This window comes from Hetaerina americana, unplaced genomic scaffold, assembly GCF_022747635.1.
Source record: "Hetaerina americana unplaced genomic scaffold, ioHetAmer1.1.p SCAF_15, whole genome shotgun sequence".
Taxonomy (NCBI): domain Eukaryota; kingdom Metazoa; phylum Arthropoda; class Insecta; order Odonata; family Calopterygidae; genus Hetaerina; species Hetaerina americana.
In genome coordinates, this window is record NW_027286625.1 from 5,501,894 (window position 1) to 5,522,212 (window position 20,319).

At 41.9% G+C, this 20,319-nt stretch overlaps 1 protein-coding gene across 4 annotated transcripts in view; it reads right to left on the reverse strand.

Annotated features, from left to right (window-relative positions):
* LOC139686773 (choline-phosphate cytidylyltransferase A-like) overlaps positions 1-20,319 on the reverse strand; it is a 118,729-nt gene that overhangs the window by 42,964 nt on the left and 55,446 nt on the right. For 3 of the 4 annotated variants that reach the window (XM_071583810.1, XM_071583812.1, XM_071583811.1), the window contains exon 3: positions 14,684-15,058. The exons of the other annotated variant lie outside the window; for it this stretch is intronic. In XM_071583810.1, the coding sequence (XP_071439911.1) occupies positions 14,684-15,058 (375 nt within the window). The remainder of the gene's footprint in view (positions 1-14,683; positions 15,059-20,319) is intronic. 4 annotated transcript variants of the gene reach the window in all.

The following is a 20,319-nucleotide window of genomic DNA, read 5'->3' on the forward strand; positions in this document are numbered from 1 at the left end:
CTAGTGCATATGTATGCTACGAGAAAAACTGTCGGCGGTAATCACACGACTTTTATTTTCTTAAAAAGCGACCAACTTCTAAAATTAACAATACACATATTTCAATATCCCAAGAGCGTGCCTTTTCATGAACCCCGATAAAGTTGCCAGAAAAATTTAATGAAAAGAGCTTCGCTAATTATATTTGGCACACCGGGTTTCGATGTATTACATCATCATACTAATGGATTATGTAGTACACGAGGATAATGTTTCTGCACTATTAACACTTTATGGAGTTGGGCCCGAACTTATTCAACTATTGTAGTATAGTGAATAACAGATCGTAGCACTTTTCCACTTGATAATTTTTTTTTTAATTTTACGACCGGGATTCGATGTATTACATCATCATCAGGTCCTCACCTGGTGATGATGTAATACATCAAAACCCGGTCGTAAAATTAAAAATTTTATCAAGTGGAAAATTGCTACGATCAGTTATTCATTATGTTCGACTTCCACCTCATCACGCCTGAAGCTATTCAATTTGTATTGTAGTATGGGTTAGATAAAAGCATCTTTTCAGAGTCTGCAGCCGTAGTCATGTTATCTTTTAGTACAACCGACTTACAAGACCTCTGGTGAAATCCGACAACCAGGGGAGCACCGAAAAAGGTTAACATATGATTCTTTAGCGGGAATCCGCCACAAACGAAATACTTCACGGCTCGATAATTAATCGTCAGCACGTACCCCTGAGCATCTAATATAATAATATATAATAGGTAATCTACCGGTTGAGGTAGGTTTTGGATAGACACAACTACCAAATAAATATTTTGTTTCTCCTAACGAAACACAACCCACGGACAATACGGGATAGCAACTGCAGGGTTATAGATAGCAAAAATTCCACTTGCCACCCTCAGCGTCTAAAAAATAATTAGTTGTATTTAAATGCATGCTCTTCCACTAACCTTATGTGTTTTGCTATAATAACCCATTCTTTCCGAATGACCTCATTCATGTTCTGTTCATCTGTTTTTAGGTTTCCCTTTCAATCCCTCGTCCCTCTCCGCGAGGGCAAATTCCTGCTACCTGCAACGTTGGGTCGCATTCCCTGCCTTTTAGAGACTCTTTGGGGGTAGAGTGTTTCGTGGTGCATTTTCATGTGGTGTTTCAATTTCTTGCTTGTTGTGTCCTGGCCTCCGTGTTGTAGGATGGCTTTCGTGCTGCATCATGGGGTGCAGTTTTTTAGTTGTTTTGCGGTATATGTGTTTGCATGAGTGTTGGATGAAGGGATTTTTGCATGAGTGTGTGCGCTGCTGTGGGTGTAATTTTCCGTGTTGTTTTTTTGCATGTGGTATTTTTCCTCTTTACGGTTGGTGACCTAACACCCCCCGCCACACGCCCTTGCGGCGGCTTGCGGGGTATTATGTAGATGTAGATGTAGAACCCAACATCCTGCTCTACAACAAGCCCCTCCTTATCTCCATGCACTTCCTTCCCCACTCATCATCCCTATCCTATCCCTGATCCTTCCTCGTTTGCCAAACATTCTCCCGTCTATCAGTGCCCCAAAACATGCCACTGCCGATCAAGATGCTTTCCGTCCATTTTTCCTGCCACCTTATAATTTCTCCCAACAGTCCCCTCTCCTCGCCCACCATACCCAGCACCTGTTCATTTGCTGTCCTTTATGTCCACTTTATCTTCTCCATCCTCCTCCACAACCACATTTCAAAAGGCTACAATATAATTGTATCCTCTTGTTTCTTTGCCTAACTCATATTCTTCTCCTATGTACCGACTACTTTGACCATTCTGGTCCAACACAATTACAAGATACGTAAACTGTTCCACCTGATCTAGTTTTTCCCCTCCTATTTTAATCTTAAGATTAGAATTTCTCTTTCTGAAAAGCCTTTGTTTTACTTATATTGATTCACATCCATATCTGTCACACTGAATTACCAATTCACTCAGCAATGCTTGCAACCCCTTAGCTGACTGACAAACTAGAGATTGGTCATTAGGAAACCTAAATGATTTTAAGAATATCCCCGCCGACTTTCATTCCTACCTCCAGTTCTTCCCATGTCTCTAAAATCATTTCCTCCACATAAACGTTGAACAGAACAGGTGATAATGGACAACCCTGACTTACAACTCTTCCTCACACTGCTCATCCGGACTCTCCGTCCCACACTCAATATAATAATAGCAATACGATATTCAAGCACCGTAATGAGCTTCCAGTGCCTTCCTTAAAGCACTTATATCGACTGTAAAACGATTTTACATTGAGTTCAACTGTTATACTTCCAATTTCTAAGCATACTTTTTTGCACATAAGCTAACGCAAAAGCTGGAAAGCCCAACATGAAGTAAAATGTTTCCAAAATCGATTCCAAAATATTGATGTACTTCATGTCAACTACCTATTGCTTTCGATACGACGCTGAGACTTACATTAAGTTTTAGTTGTATTTTAAGCTTAAGGCCTTTTTGGCAACATCACTAATTTATGTCCAGTATCCTACTGGAACTCCGGGGAATTAGAATACTACAAGGAGATTAACAAAAACAAAGCAATCCAAATATAATATTAGATTAACACAAGTATCCGGATTGTTACTTAATGACTTTAACTATACCAAACTGAAACTTATTTTACAAAGAAAAATTTCCTTTATTTTTTTCAGTTGGGAGAATTACCAAGAGGAATACTTGTACAACATGGAACAAATTAAACCATTAAAAAACATATTTTGTAGAAACATCCGTAAATTTATGCCATTTCAACGAGTTTTCGTAATGCACACGATTAATTTCGAATTTGCATTCGAAAAGCAGCAACTGGAAAAATATTTCAAAGAATACAAAACCTGATTAGAGGAGAAAACCTATTTTCTACGAAATATTTTATTGCAAGTAGTTGATCTTCCTAATTCAGGGCTGATATTCTTCACTTGGCGGCAAAGTTTTCGAGCTTGATATCTAATGACTTTCGAGTTCAGATAAAAACCAGACAAGCCCACAGTAACAAACCCGAACGTTGATTACATAGGCGAGAGCGGAGATCACGTAGTACTACGTGATGTTGTAGTACTAATCCTAAGCTCAACAGTGCGTGAAATTTATACATCTGGATAGGGAGACCAGTCCCTTTCCTGGTGACTCCAGAATTTTATCAGGAAAAATAACCGAAAAATCGTACATATATGATGAAGCTAAGGGTGTTCCAAGGTCACTGGGAATCGAAACTAGGCCGTTAGCTCAGTCAGCCGACCGCTCCGCTTGCTACGCTACCACACCCCCTGAGTTAAGATATCTATCCATTGTACAACTACACTTCAAGTAAGATTAAAAGAGAAAAATAAACAAGCTCCGAGAAAATAATTTTCGACGGACAAGGACGAAGAGTGACTTAAATCGGTTGGACGTCCATTTTCGCTTCAATTTTACTCAAGGTTCATGGCGTCACAAGACTGAAAATATTTTGCGCTTTGGCTTGGAGCCATGCCCTACTCATAACCAAAACATGCGAGAAAACAAAAATCGTACGTTCCTACAAAAAATCGATTGTTCCAACACAGTCATTTTAAAGAATAATTGATTATATTTTACACCAACAAAGCTGGAAACTTATACGTATAAATTAGCATGGATATTTGATAGGGCATGGCTGTCTTTTACGATGCAAAACAAAATACATCGGCTCTTGAGGAGGGTGGCTTGAAAATTATCCGCTTCGCATGCTCAAATGCTGCCATGCTGCCGCTCGTGTGTGGTCAAATTAAGGGCAAACAAGTTTGGACTCCATTAAGAGAAAATCCTTCGGTGAGGAAAGCTGCTCCGAGCTCCTGCCAAGCTGTAAGCTGGGTATCCACTCTCTCGACTCTAACGACGCTAGGAATAGTGATAATGTGTTTTAAAATACCATGAACTGAAGAGAGGAGTCGCTCAGAATGTTTCTCACTTTAACGAAACTCAAAATTGCATGACGCGAAAAATGAGAAAATGGGTTTAACGACCGTGGTAGTCTCGCGGTGGGAGACCAGACCGTAGGGCAGGAACGTTAGATTCCGGAATGAATGCTAATATTCGTTTAAAATAAGAAATATGATAAGATAACTTTTTCGGAACGCCCACTGTTGGGGGTGAAGACTAATTGCCAATACAAGAACGTTCTTCTTTCAAATTCAACCTACAAGATTGCGCCATCAACTTTATATTACGGAGCACCAAAAGTTTAGGACAAATAACACTGTCAACTACCACAATGTAGTCTACCATAGTTTCACACGTCACTTGGTGATACTTCAATTTCTAATGAAATCAACTTAGTTAAGCCAATAAAAAAACTTTTTTCCGAGACAGTCGTTGACTCAAAATGTTCGTCAAAAATCGCGTCGGGTTTCAAGATAACAAATTGATAAAAATAGCGTGAAAACAACTATTGCATAAGTCAATACCTGGGTAAAATAAAGTTTATCTGTGAACTTCACAAAGTTTATTACATTCGCAACAATTTTTCGCAATATAACAATTTTTCTCTTCTCTAGGAAATAAACTGATTTGATTACGTCCTGGACACAAAGGGAATAGAAACAAAACTTTACCTCTTCGGAAGCAGAAAAATACATAGGGATAGTCAACTGATTAGCTGGAGACCGTAGACGGTTTCTATAGACTGTCGTGATATCTTCTTGGACCTCTGGGTCCGTGTACATTATGTTGGGAGCCAATCGAAACTAGGAAAAGGGTGAAAAAATAATCGAAACTAGGAAAAAAAGAATTCTCTTGAGAATGCCATCCGTAAACACGGAAAAAATACTCGAAAAAGGTAATGTAGGACAAATATTAACAGTCAACCTAGAAAATTGACATGAACTGTATCACACACCGAGTTGAAATCATTTTGGTCATATCGCACGGTAAAGGAAAAATGAATCAGCTGACAGCACAATATCCATGTCCTAGACAAAATGTCTAGAACATGGATGGATGCCCATATTTGGATAATCCGGCGAGCGCTCTACCCAATGGACCAACTTACTGTATGACCAAGAGTATCTTGCATTTTTCCGTTTGGCACGCAAGGCAGGTCGGAGCGCGCGCACGACTTCTCTCATTTAACACTCGAATGACATTTTAAAGCGGGAAAAATGACAATTTTTATTCGTCTCGTGTCCTCCTGGTAGCCCTGCAGCATTATAAATGTGTATAGGTAGGTAAAGGTTGTCTCCCAATCAATACCAACGCCGGGCACGAGCTCGGCGCACACTGACCTACCTCAAGCCCCGCGGCACTCGGCCTCACGTGCTCCAAGAGCGCGAGAGATGGGTGGGGAGAGAGAGAGAGAAAGAGAGGGGGGGTTGTGTGGAAGGCAGCAGATTGCAAGTTCCGCCGTCTGCTTGCTTCGCGGGGATATCTCGGGACGGGCGAAGTCACGCCGCTCGTGTTTTGCGGCGGGAGTCGGCGGCCCGGTAGACAATACTCGTTCTGGAGGCTGGGGCGTTCCCGCCTCGCGTAACGTAAATTAACGTCAATTCAGCCAAACCTACGCGGGCAGGTATCATCGGGAAAACGGAGCCTCAGAATTAAAAATTATTTCGGATATTATTTTCATCAGAATGAGAGTTAGTAACTAACTGCATACTATCGGGAAACCTATTTTTTATTAGAAAAAAACCATGCCGTGATTAGTTTATCGAACCCTTATTTTATTGTTGCTCTTGTTACTGTCATACCGTACTTGTCATACCATCCATCCATGAAGGATCTCGTCTCGCATGTGTGGAGAAGTATTTTACACAAAGATACCGCATCGTGTGACTAGTTAATATAATCTCAAATGCAAAGAACTGCGAGAAATGCCGGAATAGTTATTTCGACGGAGTCATTCGCCAATGTACACCTAAATGCAGGAATCCCACAGCGTAAAAATCATTCACATTGACCGGAATATTATCGCCATTATTCAAACTATTTTACATATTTATTGCCAACTGGCAATTAAACAAAACAATTTTGATGCCGCATTCATGGTGTTGAATCACCCCGTCATCATATATACCGCTGGGGTTCTCATATCATGTAGACAGCAGAGCTTCCTCCAACTCGAGCTCGTCTCTCATTCTTAGAGAAGTATTTTACACCTGTATATCTTAATACATGTAACTGTTGTTTAAATTATTCCAATTGTTTGAATAATTTAACATATTTATTGGTAACTAACAATTGAGTAATACTTAAAATTGGTGTTGCACGTCGGGTGTGATATACCCCTCTCCACACACCGCAGGGTACCAAGTAGATGAAGGTATTACTGTCACAATATCTGAATCATTTTTTTCATGAACAAAATTAGTTTCCCTGCAGTACGCGTGGATGAAGTGGTACTAGAACACACCTTACGAGTTCCTTTATCTCAGAGAGTGATATAAAATAAACTTAGAGGCTCATGGGATTCCACTACTTTTTACTTATCTCGGACACAGCCATGACTGAGCCATCCATCCAAGAGCCACCCATCCATGAAGGGCTGTCCCACCTGTCCGTTGAGAACATTCGGGTTTCCTCGGAATTTAGAAGCTTGGATAGTTATGAGTAACTACCAGTATAGCGAAAGATCCACGCACATTCCCAGGCCCCTAAGTAATTTCTTTTGGGAAATGCACGAAAATGGTTAACCGGAATTCACTTCCCACACTCTTTGAAATTTAATCCTCAGAGATTCTCTCAACATTGGGGGATATTAGACTAAGAGTTATTGGGACAGTAACCAGGGCACTCAATATCAGTCCATACTTTACCTCCGCGAATTCATACATAATTTTTCCTCATACCTCTCGCACACATTTATTTTCCAGTTCACATTTATACGGGAATATGATTCCGTAAATAACGCCTCAATGGAAGAATAAAATATGCTCGGTCATTACGTGACTCACTAAATGAAAGTAATGACCCCGATGCCGGCGGGGTATCGTTTCCTTCGGCCAACCCAGAGGTTGTGCGCTTTATTCCCACATAGAAGGTTTTCATGATTAACATTATTATCGTAAATTGAGTTGGAGGTATTGATGGGTAGTTAGCTGCCGACGGAGGCGATGGTCTCTCATGGACATGGAGGGTGAAATGATTTACTGAATAGCATTCGTAAATGTGACCGTAAATATGACACTTGTATATGACCGTTTTAGTGAAGTTGGGCTGCTCCAACATTCTTTACATTAAATACGACAGGACAACCTAATGTCACATGGGCGTCGGGGAAGAATTTCGCGCCAAGCCCGGATGGTTTATCGAGGGCGCAGCTGGTGATCAATTCGGTGAACGAAAGAGGCGAAAACGGCCAAAAAAACCTTTCGCAATCACTATACTTATACAACATAATATATATTTGACCAATTATTCCATTGAAACGAATTTCGTTTGGAGCCTCCCAATTCACGAATATAGCTGGCATGACTTTTAGTAAATTACAGGATACCCGATTTTTCGTCACACTGAGGGAATTACCGTGACTGCAAATTATTCGGCTAGCAATGCGATTAAATAGGAAAGATACCTTCGAGGGCAGATTTAAGCACTCTTCGTTTCTCGCGAAATACATAATGTTAATAAAATCGAACCCAAGCACTCATATACCTTTCATTTGAAAAGCAAAATGTAATTATTTAATAAAATACAATAATTATTACATTGGTTAGAGAGGCATGTATGAATACGGGTGTTTATTTATGAAAGCCATTATTAATCCATGCTCATTTACAAGCCAATTTTTACGCAGAACGGCTCCAGCACTCCCCTTGTGGTGGCTTGCTTAGAGCAGTGAACTTGGAATTCCTTCGATTCCTCTGTTCGAAGAAGCTGTAGCATCTTTTCAGCATGAATGAACAAGAAATTTTTCCCGGGTACGCGTACACAAAATTGCGCCCTCCGAATGCAACTTTACGAACAAAAAATTCCAATTATAAAAAGACATCGACAACTACGTAACAAATTTTGTGACAAATTTAAGATTGTCTCCATTGAAAATGTTCTGAAAGAAAGTGACTCCTTATCAATGGAAGAGACCTTTGATACACTCGGTCGCCCATGTTCAGTGACACTTAACTAAAATCGGTCTTGTTTTTCATTTTAGCCAACGCGACATGATGCTTGCGAAAAGTACTTGTAGAAGCACCCCGATGATAACTTGGAATAAAAAATAATTTCGCCAATCAGATGATTTATTGCATTTCGCAAGTTTTTGCAGACAAATTAAAACTTTAAGACAGCGACTTTTGGACTTCTTGCTGACGTTTCTTGTCAAAAAATATTATCTCTGGAATGACTTCAGGAATTAAGACGGAAACTTCGACAAACACCCAAATGAGGGATTTCCCGACATTGCTTTAACTGACACTGCGGAGTCGCAATTTTCTAAATATAGACAATGACAAATACAGTAATTTGCCGAAGCTGATTTTTAACTTCAACTAGGTTTTAAAGAGAGAAAAATAGATAACAATAACAAATACAAATAACAGCTACGGTTCCCTGGAAGCCACCACAACGATCTGTTGCAGGAGGTAATTTCACACCAGGTATATAACAACAAAATTACATGCAACTAAAAAGTAAGATACAATTAAATATGTTAAAAAATTCAAGCAAAAGAAAAATATCACAATACCTGCATGCACTACAGTATCCAAGTACAAAAAGTGTGTCAACGCATGCAAAACATGCTGCCATTTAAAAAAAATGAAATAAGCCCTTAAAAAAATAATGACAGCGTATTAGAATACTTAAATTAACATGTTTAATATTTACATTGTTGTTTAAAACTATTTTGATCCTTTATTGTTCGCGGGAAAAATGATATCTAAGATCTACCCGTCCTACACTTTATTTCTCTAATTTTATTTCCATGATTCCCTCCGTAGCACAATGAGCCTAAAAATAACAACAATTTCAGTACCACCGCTCGTGAGACCTGCTTCCCATTAATGCAATAGATTTAATAGTAATTTATCTTTCGTTCCGCGAGTGATTCCCACCCTAGTTCCTCTAATAATCTGGTTAAGCTACCAAATTTATTAAAACAACGTTTTACAAACGTAGCTTCTCTCTGCCCTGCACAATATTAAGGTGAACCACCGTCGAGAGGTCCCCATATACCAGCAAGAACATTCTAATTGAGGATTACCGAGTGGAATGCAGCATCGCTCTTTTACAATCTCGTCACATTGCCCCAGTACTCATTAATAAACCGCAATTAAATCCTAGCGCCACATATTCCTCGAATATGTTTACTCCAAGTGGTGTCGTAGGTATTTTATCGAGTCTACTCTCGACATTTCGGTATTTTTTATACAGGAGACGTTAAGGGAGAAATGTTCTGATTCAAAAACTTTTTCGCTACGCAATTCTTTGTGCAGAATTTAAATTTCCATGTGTCGTACCAGCGCAGTAATGCATTAAGATCATCATCCACTAATGCTCCTCAGGACTATGAAGATCGTTTTAGACAACTGCTTTGTAGGCAAAGAAGTATATTTTACTCTAAATCAAGGTGTTAATGTCGTTAATACAGAAAAGAAATAAATGAGACCCAATGACCGAATAATTCTGCTGCGTTCACTAAAATCGCCAATGCCTAACCTTCGGTCTTAAAACCAGCATCATGAATCCATTTGCTTAAGATATAATTTCTTCCTCTTATTCTCTGTGATTTAAATCTTAACGTGTTTTTCTAATATTACTATATTAAAACTCCACGCGCCCAAGCAATAACATTTATCGTTAGCACAAGTTAGCATGACTATATAAAGAAAGCCGAATATGACCCGTAAAAAGAAGGAGCTCAGTACTACGAGTATACGAGTACTCGTATAAAAATGGAGCAACACAAAAAGCTAGTTCGACAATTTCGGGCACAGTAAATGCCTGAGAAATGAAGCATTGATCTTGATGTTACGTCCAATAATATTTTCCTAAAAAAGCAGCTATTTTTCAGCCAGGTCACAACAATCTACCCTCAATCTTAGCCCACGGAAACTACGAGGCCAAATGAGATCACTTCAATATCGGCAAGGGATTTGAGAACAATGATTCCGTTCCCATAATGACTCCGCCGTCCGAATAACGACTTGAAACGATGGGATCGGCTGGGGAGCAAAGAACCATGGATAAAGCTCGGCGGGGGAGATGCGTATCCCTGAGGTTACACCCAATTTGGAAGATTCAAATGTTACATAGCAAACCGTCATTAAGGATTTGAGAGAGGAGGTGATAAGACAATCTAATTTTTTTTCAAAGCAAGATTTTGGGCTATTAGCCCTGAGCGCTATTAGCCACAGTAATTAATTAAGTTAACAACGGTGATTAGTAAAAGGCAATCGGAAGTACACGACAAAAACTGTAACAAAGCAGAAAGGTTATGATATAACATTTTAAAACTCGAATGCGCAATGCCTTTGTCTCTAACAAGAAGTTAAAAAGCGGTGCCTGAGCTGCTATTAGATTTGCAATTTGTTCTACCGAAGTAATTACCGCTGTTGGAGTGAGAAAACATTCCTGCAGCTTATTTCACATAACTTATAACCATGGATTGGGCATAAATAGGGAGATCGTTCTCAAGCTTGCGGGGCAAGGGGGCGTGACCCCCCTTAAAGAAATACGCAGGTCTGCAATTAACAATGGGCCCATAACTGTGGCGCTATCATCCTACGAATTCCGGGATTCAATTGCCCTCTTCGCCTGATTCAGACTCGGAAGGCACCAGTATTTTTCAATGGGTCAAGCCTTTCAAGCAATTTTCGTTGTGCAGGAACGGAAGCGGTGAGGGACACGCCTTGCCTGGAACAGGGGCGGGAGCCACCGACCGCTAGCGAACTGTTGATGCACTCGGTCGAGCCTGTCGTCACGCTGGCATAGCACGCTCAGAACTTTCACGTGAGGAGAGTGGACTAGAGATACCCGGCACTTAAAGGCACCGGGATTTTTCTGACGTGGCTTAAAAACCAACGATAATATTGACCTGGTATCGCAGGTTACTTGCCAAACTGGTATTTTGGTTTCCAAGTACGTATTTATTGTAAGTTTGCCTAGTACAGGTAAAATCGTTAAGGTATTTCCCAGAACAGGTACCAATATAACGCTGGCACTATTGATGTTAAACCAAGTATTATTAAAACACTAGGGTAAATAAACAGGTACTGGAAATGAAGATATACAGGGAATATTTGACAAAAAAATTCGACTCCGTACAATCAATACCTGCAATGATGTTTTATACGTGTACGTTAAAGTGATTTTCAATGAACATTTACGTATAAATCATCATAGTAAGTTCCAAGATACAATTTATAATGGCGATTCGATTAGAGTGGTTAGAAAAGGTTAATACATGCACAACAATATGAAATTTATCCCTCGTCCCTCTCCGTGGGGGCAAATTCCTGCTACCTGCAACGTTGGGTCCCATTCCCTGCCATTTAGAGACTCTTTGGGGGTAGAGTGTTTCGTGGTGTATTTTCATGTGGTAGTGATGTTTCAATTTCTTGCTTGTTGTGTCCTGGCTTCCGTGTTGTAGGATGTCTTTCGTGCTGCATCATGGGGTGCAGTTTTTTAGTTGTTTTGCGGTATATGTGTTTGCATGAGTATTGGATGAAGGGATTTTTGCATGAGTGTGTGCGCTGCTGTGGGTGTAATTTCCCGTGTTGTTTTTTTTTTGCATGTGGTATTTTTCCTTTTTACGGTTGGTGACCTAACACCCCCCGCCACACGCCCTTGCGGCGGCTTGCGGGGTATTATTTAGATGTAGATGTAGAAATAGGGCATCCCCAAATGCTTCCATAACACAAAGAAAGCTAGCTTATCGGCAGTGATCAAATTATTTTGGGGGCGCGATTTATCCTTAACATTAAAGATATCAGGGCTCCTAAGATAACGGGATTATTATGAGCGCTGGAATAAGATGGGGTCCCACCATCCGATTTCCTCCACCGCTCCCCAACTACGAGGGTCATCCGGAAAGTAGTACCCGTTCGTGCCGCATGAAGTGCTGACGACGCGAGTAGCCGCTGGACGAGGTCAGATAGCTTCAGTGGCTTGTCTGCCTTCTCTGAGCCAAGTTGCGTGACGCTAGCATTGCCTGTGTTGTTTCTGTGATTGTTTACAATGTTTAAAAAAATTGAGAACGCCGCCAGTTGTGAAGTGAGGGCAGTGATTAAATTCCTCAATGCAAGAAACGTTCGCCCATGTGATATTCATCGCCAATTAAAGGAGGTGTATGGAGACAATGTAATGGACGAGTCGTCTGTTCGGCGGTGGTGTCGCAACTTCAACATGGGGAGGGGGAACACACACGACGATGAGCGTTCGGAGAGACCGTCTGTCATTACAGACCAACTGGTGAGCTCAGTTGACGAATTCGTGAGGAACGATCGGCGCGTCACAATTGATGACATCTGTGAGCATTTTCCCAATGTTTCTCGAACAATTGTTCATGAAATTGTTAAACACCATCTGCATTATGCAAAAATTTGTGCAAGATGGGTCCCTCGCGTATCTCAATGAGCTGGCGGCGAAGGACTATGCAGCAGGAATACAGAAACTTGTCACACGTTATGACAAATGCCTTAATTTGCTTGGAGATTATGTTGAGAAGTAGTTTAAAGTATCCTCTTTCAAATAAAATTTTTTATGTTTGTTAATATTTACTTTTGTGTCTTTATTTCACGAACGGGTACTACTTTCCGGCTGACCCTCGTATCTTCTAACAATTGAGCCCTGTGGGCTCGTAAGACGAGACCGCTCACACATCCGCTGCGTTTACACAACAGCGGCTATAGGGACCACACTTCCGTGCACGTGGACGGAGATTTGATTGCAGTCTGCAGGCTACGTCTCCATAAGTTTTTCTCCACCCTCCCCCTAGCACAGATCAAAACACCTCTCTTCTTTTTTTCACGCAATAAATATAGTAGCCTGATACAGGAATTGAACCTCGGATCTTTTGTTTTCCGAGCCAATTTTCGGAAGCACTCACAGTGAGCACGGATTCAACCACCATGCTTTATTTCTATGAAATAACAATCATTATTTATACGCTATTTATACTATATACATACTACTCCCGCAGTACCTAATCAACCCCAAGGTAGATTTCACGGACGAGGGTCAAGCTCGCCTAATACTAAGCCCTATACAGCGAGTGGTATTCACACATCAGGGTAGAGATATGCTGGCTCTTTTTTCTGTTCCACCCTTGGATTCACAGGAACACCTGGTACCCGAAAAATCACACTGCTTAGGAGTAGCTCAGGGTGCCCAGAGGCGTTATTCGGAATCGAAAACCATGAGCAGCTTTCATGTCGTTACAAAAGCGATCTTTGCACCGAATTACCACGTCCCCATTCCAATTCACAATCAATTATTATTTATAATTAGCCTATATTCAGCAACCCACAATCACTAAAATTATGTCTGAAGAACATTTTGTACGCTTAACTCATCAACTTAACACTCGTATAACAAAGGGTTTCTCCTAGTTATCTTTCGAGGTTTTCAAACGGTGGCCCAATGGCCCAATTTATCGCTAGTAGCAACTGGGGGGTGGAAGCCGCGTCGTCATAAAATTGGTATTGCTGAGGGAATATAATTTCGAATTGTTCCTGAATAAGGTACCTGAGTTTCCTTCCGGCATGAAGGAATTATGATGGCCATCAATTATATCGACGGATCCGACCAACGAGATACAATAAGAGGGATACAACTACGTCACCGATTAATTTCGGCATCAGCCCTTCCCTCGTACAATAAAATCGAACCCAGGGGCTCGATTATTACTCATATTAAAATTTAATGAATGATGTACCAGGGTGCACGAGTATAAGTATATGAGTAAGTATTTATTCAAATGCATGATTGAACTAATAATTGCGCGGGTACGGCTGTTGCCTTTGCACCCACCGCCACACGCCCTTATGGCTGCTTACAGGGCATTGTGTAGATGTAGATGGTCACAAAGCAAAACTGATGAAGTGATGAACAATTTCAATTCAGTTTTCAATTAAATTCTAATTTCAGCGAGAAAAATCTTTTTTCCTTTAACGACTAGAATTATAAGATCACAACTATTAATCAGATGAAGCAATCATAAGGTATCCTCAATAATGAAGGTCCTTTGGCTTCCGCTAATGAGATAGATAAAAAAAGTAGCATCCCCACATCGGCAGAATCAAAATTCTTGTACGACGTTTAGGAGGATCAAATTTATGAGGAGACCCATCTCGCACAGACAGCATACTTAGCGATGGCGGTGACAGCTCACGGTGGACATGAATGTCAACGACACCCATTGCCGTTCTATCCAGAACGGTCATGCGCATGACATGCGACCACTCGATTAGATGATTCCCTAGAAGGGCCTCCACAATCCTGTACACTGTCTTGACCACAATACTAGTGGAGAATGCTAGTCGAGCGTGAGATAACAAAACACGCTCCCCACTTAAATAAAGCACTCTCACCCAAAAACACCACGACTATTTTAAACTGCGAAAACACCATTTGTCGAATAAAATAAGCACAGCGAACAAAATGAAAATTCCACATTCCTAAGAGAAAAAAACACCAGCCACCGTTCGACCAAGGCGATGGAGGGGGTGGGGACGCTCGACCTCCTGCCATTACTCACTGGTAAGACGGGAACGATGCGCAGCCCGGGGAGGGCGGCCGTGACGACACCGGAGCCATGGGGAGTCGCGGAAGTGGAGGCTGAGGCCGCCTGGGGCGGTGAGTGCCGCCGCGAACCCCTGGGGCACATCCTGAACGGTGGTGAAGTAGTCGCTACGGGAGCCACGGCGAGGCTGGCGGGTACACAACCGACGACGTCAGGCAACAACTCCTCCGCAGCCCGCAAGCTCCCGACTCCGAGGTGGACCTCGGTCTCTACGGCCGCCGATGGATGATGATCCTCCTCCCCGTCATCGACGACGCCGCTGCCACCGCCTCGGCCACTGCCCCGCTGCAGAGGTTCCGTTGGCCTCGTGGTCGGCGATACGGCGGGCGACTGAGGCCGAGGAACCGTCGAATGCGATTAGCACCGACCCCGTGACCTTGACTCTCTCGCTCGCTCCCTAACAGCGAGGCCGAGGAGTCGGACGGGGAGGGCTCACGTGGCACGTTCGCGCGCACTCCGCTCCGACGCGGGGAGGGTTCAATTTGCTTTTCTTTCTTTTTTTGAGGGCACGGCCCCTGTTCCACTCCCACTCCACCCTGTCCCTCGCTGGAGGGGGAGGGGGCAGAAAGGGAGCCCCGCGGGCCGGAAGGCCCCCGCTTTCGACGCCGAAACAATGAGGAAAGTCGTTTCGGATCGAGCAGTCAGTGGCGCATAAATGCCAGATGCCACAGTAGGAAATCGATACACCAATAGCGGGGGTTCGGCCAAGGGGGTTTCTTAAGAATAAGGGGAAATTAAATTTCCGATTTCCAATCCAAGCAATATAAGTAAAATTTATACACACCTAAATTAAGATACACAGATTTACCCTAATCAATTCTGGCTACATCTAAAATGTTGTGCACATGAAGAAATTTTATTACAGTAGTTATCAAACTTTCGAGGTAAATGTTATATGACCAGACATAGTGCCATGATTATAAAATCAAATATTTACGGAGACTTTCGAAATCTTAGCTGAATAAACGAAATAAATTGTCACTACAAATTGCATGTCTTCATTTCACTTTGATTTTTAATAACACGAATTGTTTTACAGTCACTCGTTATCGGTATTACTGGTGTAGGCAATTTTTAGGCAAAAGAAAACGTGTTGGAAAACTTTCAAGTCGATGACGAATCGAAAATACTTGAAATCACCATTAGGTTAACTCTTCAGGTTTCATTAATATCTCTTTAAAGTTTAAAAAAATATAAAAAATCGAGAGTTTTCTTCAAAGCTGTGTTCCTTATGGAACTGCAACTGCATGTACGCTCACGTCGAAATATATCACACGTTTTGGTCGAAGAAGAAGGTGATGATATGATAGATTGACGATTGCTTCCTTCACCGGATCATCAACATCACGAGTCATTTGCTGAATTAAAAAAAATATACGGGATAACAAAAACATAATTTTACCCAAGAAGCGCGAAGGGTTCGGGAGAGTCGAAGAAATCGCTGTCGCTCGATTGATTCCCCGCTAGTCTCAGCCGACACGAAAATCCACCAACTGACAAAGGGCTATTCCAGGTCATTAGTCAAGCAAAATATGAGCTTACTACTGAAAATATTTTATATGCAATCCATCCATGAAGAACTCAAAAAATGGTCCAGTTTCAAGCGCGGCATAACCCATGTTGTCTCCACAAGCAAACTCTTGTACTGGGTCCTTGGAAGTGGGATGAAACCACGATATTTAAAAATTTTGCAGTTTAAGAACACGCCTCGCGGGAGATAGGCGACATCATGCGCTTCCACCCGACGGGATTGATGGGTCAGTTGATTGGGGGCAAATGATTCCGTATCGGGACTTTGGGAAGGGCTCCGCGCTTGAGCCCATTACTTCAGCACCCGATTTCATGTGGACATCTCCGGTTCTTTCAAGAAAATCTCTCGCGTGCCGAGGACAATAATAAGCGGACCTTCTATCTCCGCGACCGTTCCCGGGGAGTCGAGGGAGGGGAGTAATTTGGAGATGGAGGAAATGGCTGAGGACAGAGGTTCTGGGGGGGGAGGAGGATTGGGAGCCGGAGAGGGGTGGTGGCGTGAGACACGATTAGAGAATCCGGACGATGGGAGTATTAGGGGGGGGGCAGCAGGGGAATGGCGACTGTCACGTCGTTTCCGACGGAATGCCCCAACAAGTCAACGAACTTCACCGCGGCAGAACTTTCCCTGACGACCTCCTCCCCGCCCAATCCGTTTCAATGGGCTCCAAGAATAAACACCGATGACCTCGGGACTGAAGGGAGTTGTCCTCCGCGGGAGCGACCTACCACGCCGCCGAAGGATCATCGATAACTGGGTCCATTGAAGTCCATCGATTCTGATGAGCTTTTCGAACGTGACTGAGCGGCTTTTGAGTTGGGTACCGGACTCGGATCAATCACCGACCACCTACGAGGAAGAAAGGATGGCAGGGAGCGCTGCCGGAATGCATCCGGTCTCGTCCACCGTTCATCTTCACGCGAGGAGAATATTCAACTCGGTCCCTTTGAAAGGCGCAGCTGAAAACTCCGACGACCCACACGGAAGAAGCTGCCCAAACCAATGAGCGGGGTCCTCCGCAACTTTCAACAGTACACACACGGAGAAGGAAATTAAATAGAAAATAAGAACGGGATCGAAAAAAATGGGGGAACGAAAACAACAGGAAATGAAAAAAACTTCCCAGACAGATGCACAACAATTAAGTCAGTAAACAGATACAGGAGTATAAAACATTCCATGACGGTACAAAAATATTTTTTGATGCAGAAGTCCGAAGCCTGTCGCATGATATTCAAGCGCGCGGGATGGGTTCAGACGAACGCCCTTCCCTCAAGATACCTAACAGTACGCTAACCTATTTAATCTCTCGGTGTGACTTCTCGAACTATTTTTGTTTCTCGAATGGACTCGCGAAACCACGTGCGGGGTAACGTGTCCGCCTTCAGCTGTAAGACAATGGTGAGCCGAGGACAACGTTGCTCCAAACATTATACCTGCGTCAGCAACATTAAAAAGGATGAGGAGGCAGATTGACCACCTCATTAAGTTTCCGTGCAGTGTAATAAAGAATATGTAAGTAGCAGAACAGAAATATGAGAGCACGCTAGATCTAGAGAGCGTTTCGCGTGCCCGTAGCAAAAAAGGCACAACATCTTTATGCACCAGTCAACACTACATGACTTAAAAGAGGGACGAAAAGATAATCATGGAACAACACTTCGACTACATATAAGTATGGGTGCATTGTGACAACATTCAAACATTTCGGAGACTATTATCCTCATTCGTAAAATAATCACCTTTTGAACAATTACTACATTCATATACTTAGTTGCTCAAGTAACTGTTGCCGCTGATAGTCGCTATTGTCGTAAATTCAGAAGTGTCAGTTGATCCAATTAAAATAATAAAAGGTCGTGTCCGAAGGAAATGTCATAGCCCTATCTAGTAGAAACTTTAAATCTTGAATAATAGTTCACCATATTTACAGAGCATCACTTTCATTTTCCGACTTAACAAATATTAAAGACGGATTGATGTGAAGACAGTTTTCTGTTGAAGTCAATAAACATGTGCCGGCTCCCTCAAAGCTCTTTGGATCGAAAAATTAACAATGGTACATAATATAAATTATATATACTTATATTTCACGATCCTTGTTATAAATATTGTCATCCTCACGCCTGAATACGTAACGAAAACTGCCTACGACATTATGAAGTTTACATTCAATTTGGCAAAGTAACTTCCTACATCTACATAATACCCCACCAGCCGCTGCAAGGGTATGTGGGGGCTGGGTGTTAGGTCACCAACCGAACCCGGTTCCTACCGGTTCTGTAATGAATACACTTTGCTAGGATAAACCAATTAGTGTAATCTTCCCATTATTTAACCCCGCATTCGCAACAACAGCATGAGGATGGCGATTCATGTGTGCCCAGAGTTCTCTGTAATGCCGAGAGTCCTCTTTGACTGCCAATGTGACCTACAGAGTTAGATAACATAGCCAATTAATTGGGCCGGCCGGCTTCATGCGTTCCAATTTTTTTCGAAGAACAACTAGATTTCAATTGGAGGGAAGCCAATCGCGATCCGGTCTGGCTTAGCAAAATACATCCCTTTTCTCCCAATAGCAAAATAGGATAAATGGTTTTTCATTCGGTGGGATAAAATGATCGGAACGAGAAAATATCCACGAACGAATGTGAAAGTAAGGCATTAACAAGTTAATTTAGAGGTTTTACGAGAAGGGTATCTCAAGGGAGATGTAAAACCTCCTTACTTCTCCACCCACAGAATCAATTTCGATGGAAATTTACATTATTTCCTGCGGGTGGGAGGGGCTTCGATACAACACACAAAGCCGACGTCGGGAGATGGCAAAGAGCTTCGAAGAGGTTGGATTAAGAAGTGGGCCAACAACTAACACCCGCGTCCCAAATTCATACGTCTGGCAGACGAAAAAATCCGTTCCCAAAACATCGCCAAAAACTTGTTCGCCATTAATCTCAATATAAACCGAATTGTAGCTAACTTGATTCTTTCGTGAAGTAGACAAAAGGTGGGAGATATTCCATAAACACAGAGGAAGGTAGATCGTATGACTAGCCTCACATTTAATGTTTGCTACACTTGACTGCGATCTACGTTAAATTGTGATGTAAACTATCCAGCCTCAGCAAGATCCTCAGACTTCACCACAAGCCAGCAAAAGTAAAAACTTCATAGAACTACGTGGCCTAATTAAAAATTTGCATTTGGTTTCCAAGATTATGTTCCGTATGGTAGTGATATTATAAAAAATATAAAATTAACTATTGACGCATCACTGCTGTTTAATACTCAGACTTCCAAAATTTTTGAAAGCAAAACTAATTCATGATCAAATAAGCACATAATAACGCTCAAAGCAAAGATACGGATTTTTAGAGGTGATTCAGTCTTACGGCATCAATAGAGGACACGAATAAGGTAATATTTCAAGGAGAATTACTTTCGTGACTGACCAATTCATCAAAACTTTATCACGATACAAAGTTTTTAGCTTTGTATGTTGTTAATAATAATATTCAAATAACGCAGGTAAGATGGATGCAGAGCATTTTGATTGGTAATGGGATGATTTGCGTAGTTTCAGGAGTGAAGTGATGGAATTCTTTTCACCAGCGGTCTAGCATAAGAGGCGAATAAACCAATTCCAATTATTTATAGCCTCTGCATAAATCAATGTTCTCAAAATATTACGCCACCCTTAACACCGGTGTGCGCTGACTGTAAATACATATGCCGTGAAAATCCTGAGCGACACTTCGCTAACCTAACCAAATGATGCTACCATAAAATCTCAACCATTCCTAGAAATGGCCTTGAGAGACGAATGACCTAAATAGCCACTAGACCAGATTACTACAGACCCGAGAAATTCCCTCTGGATGTGACGTAACACCACTTCAAAAGTATGAGTTGCGCTTTTACAGTTCACAGGAATCTCTTAACGAATTGTACAAGTGCACGTTACAGGTGCCCATCTGTTTTGTTCTCCGCTGACGTGACGTGGTGACTGTTATTGATTGAGCCTTTGTGGAGCAGAAAATGCCGAAGAAAGGAGTTGAAT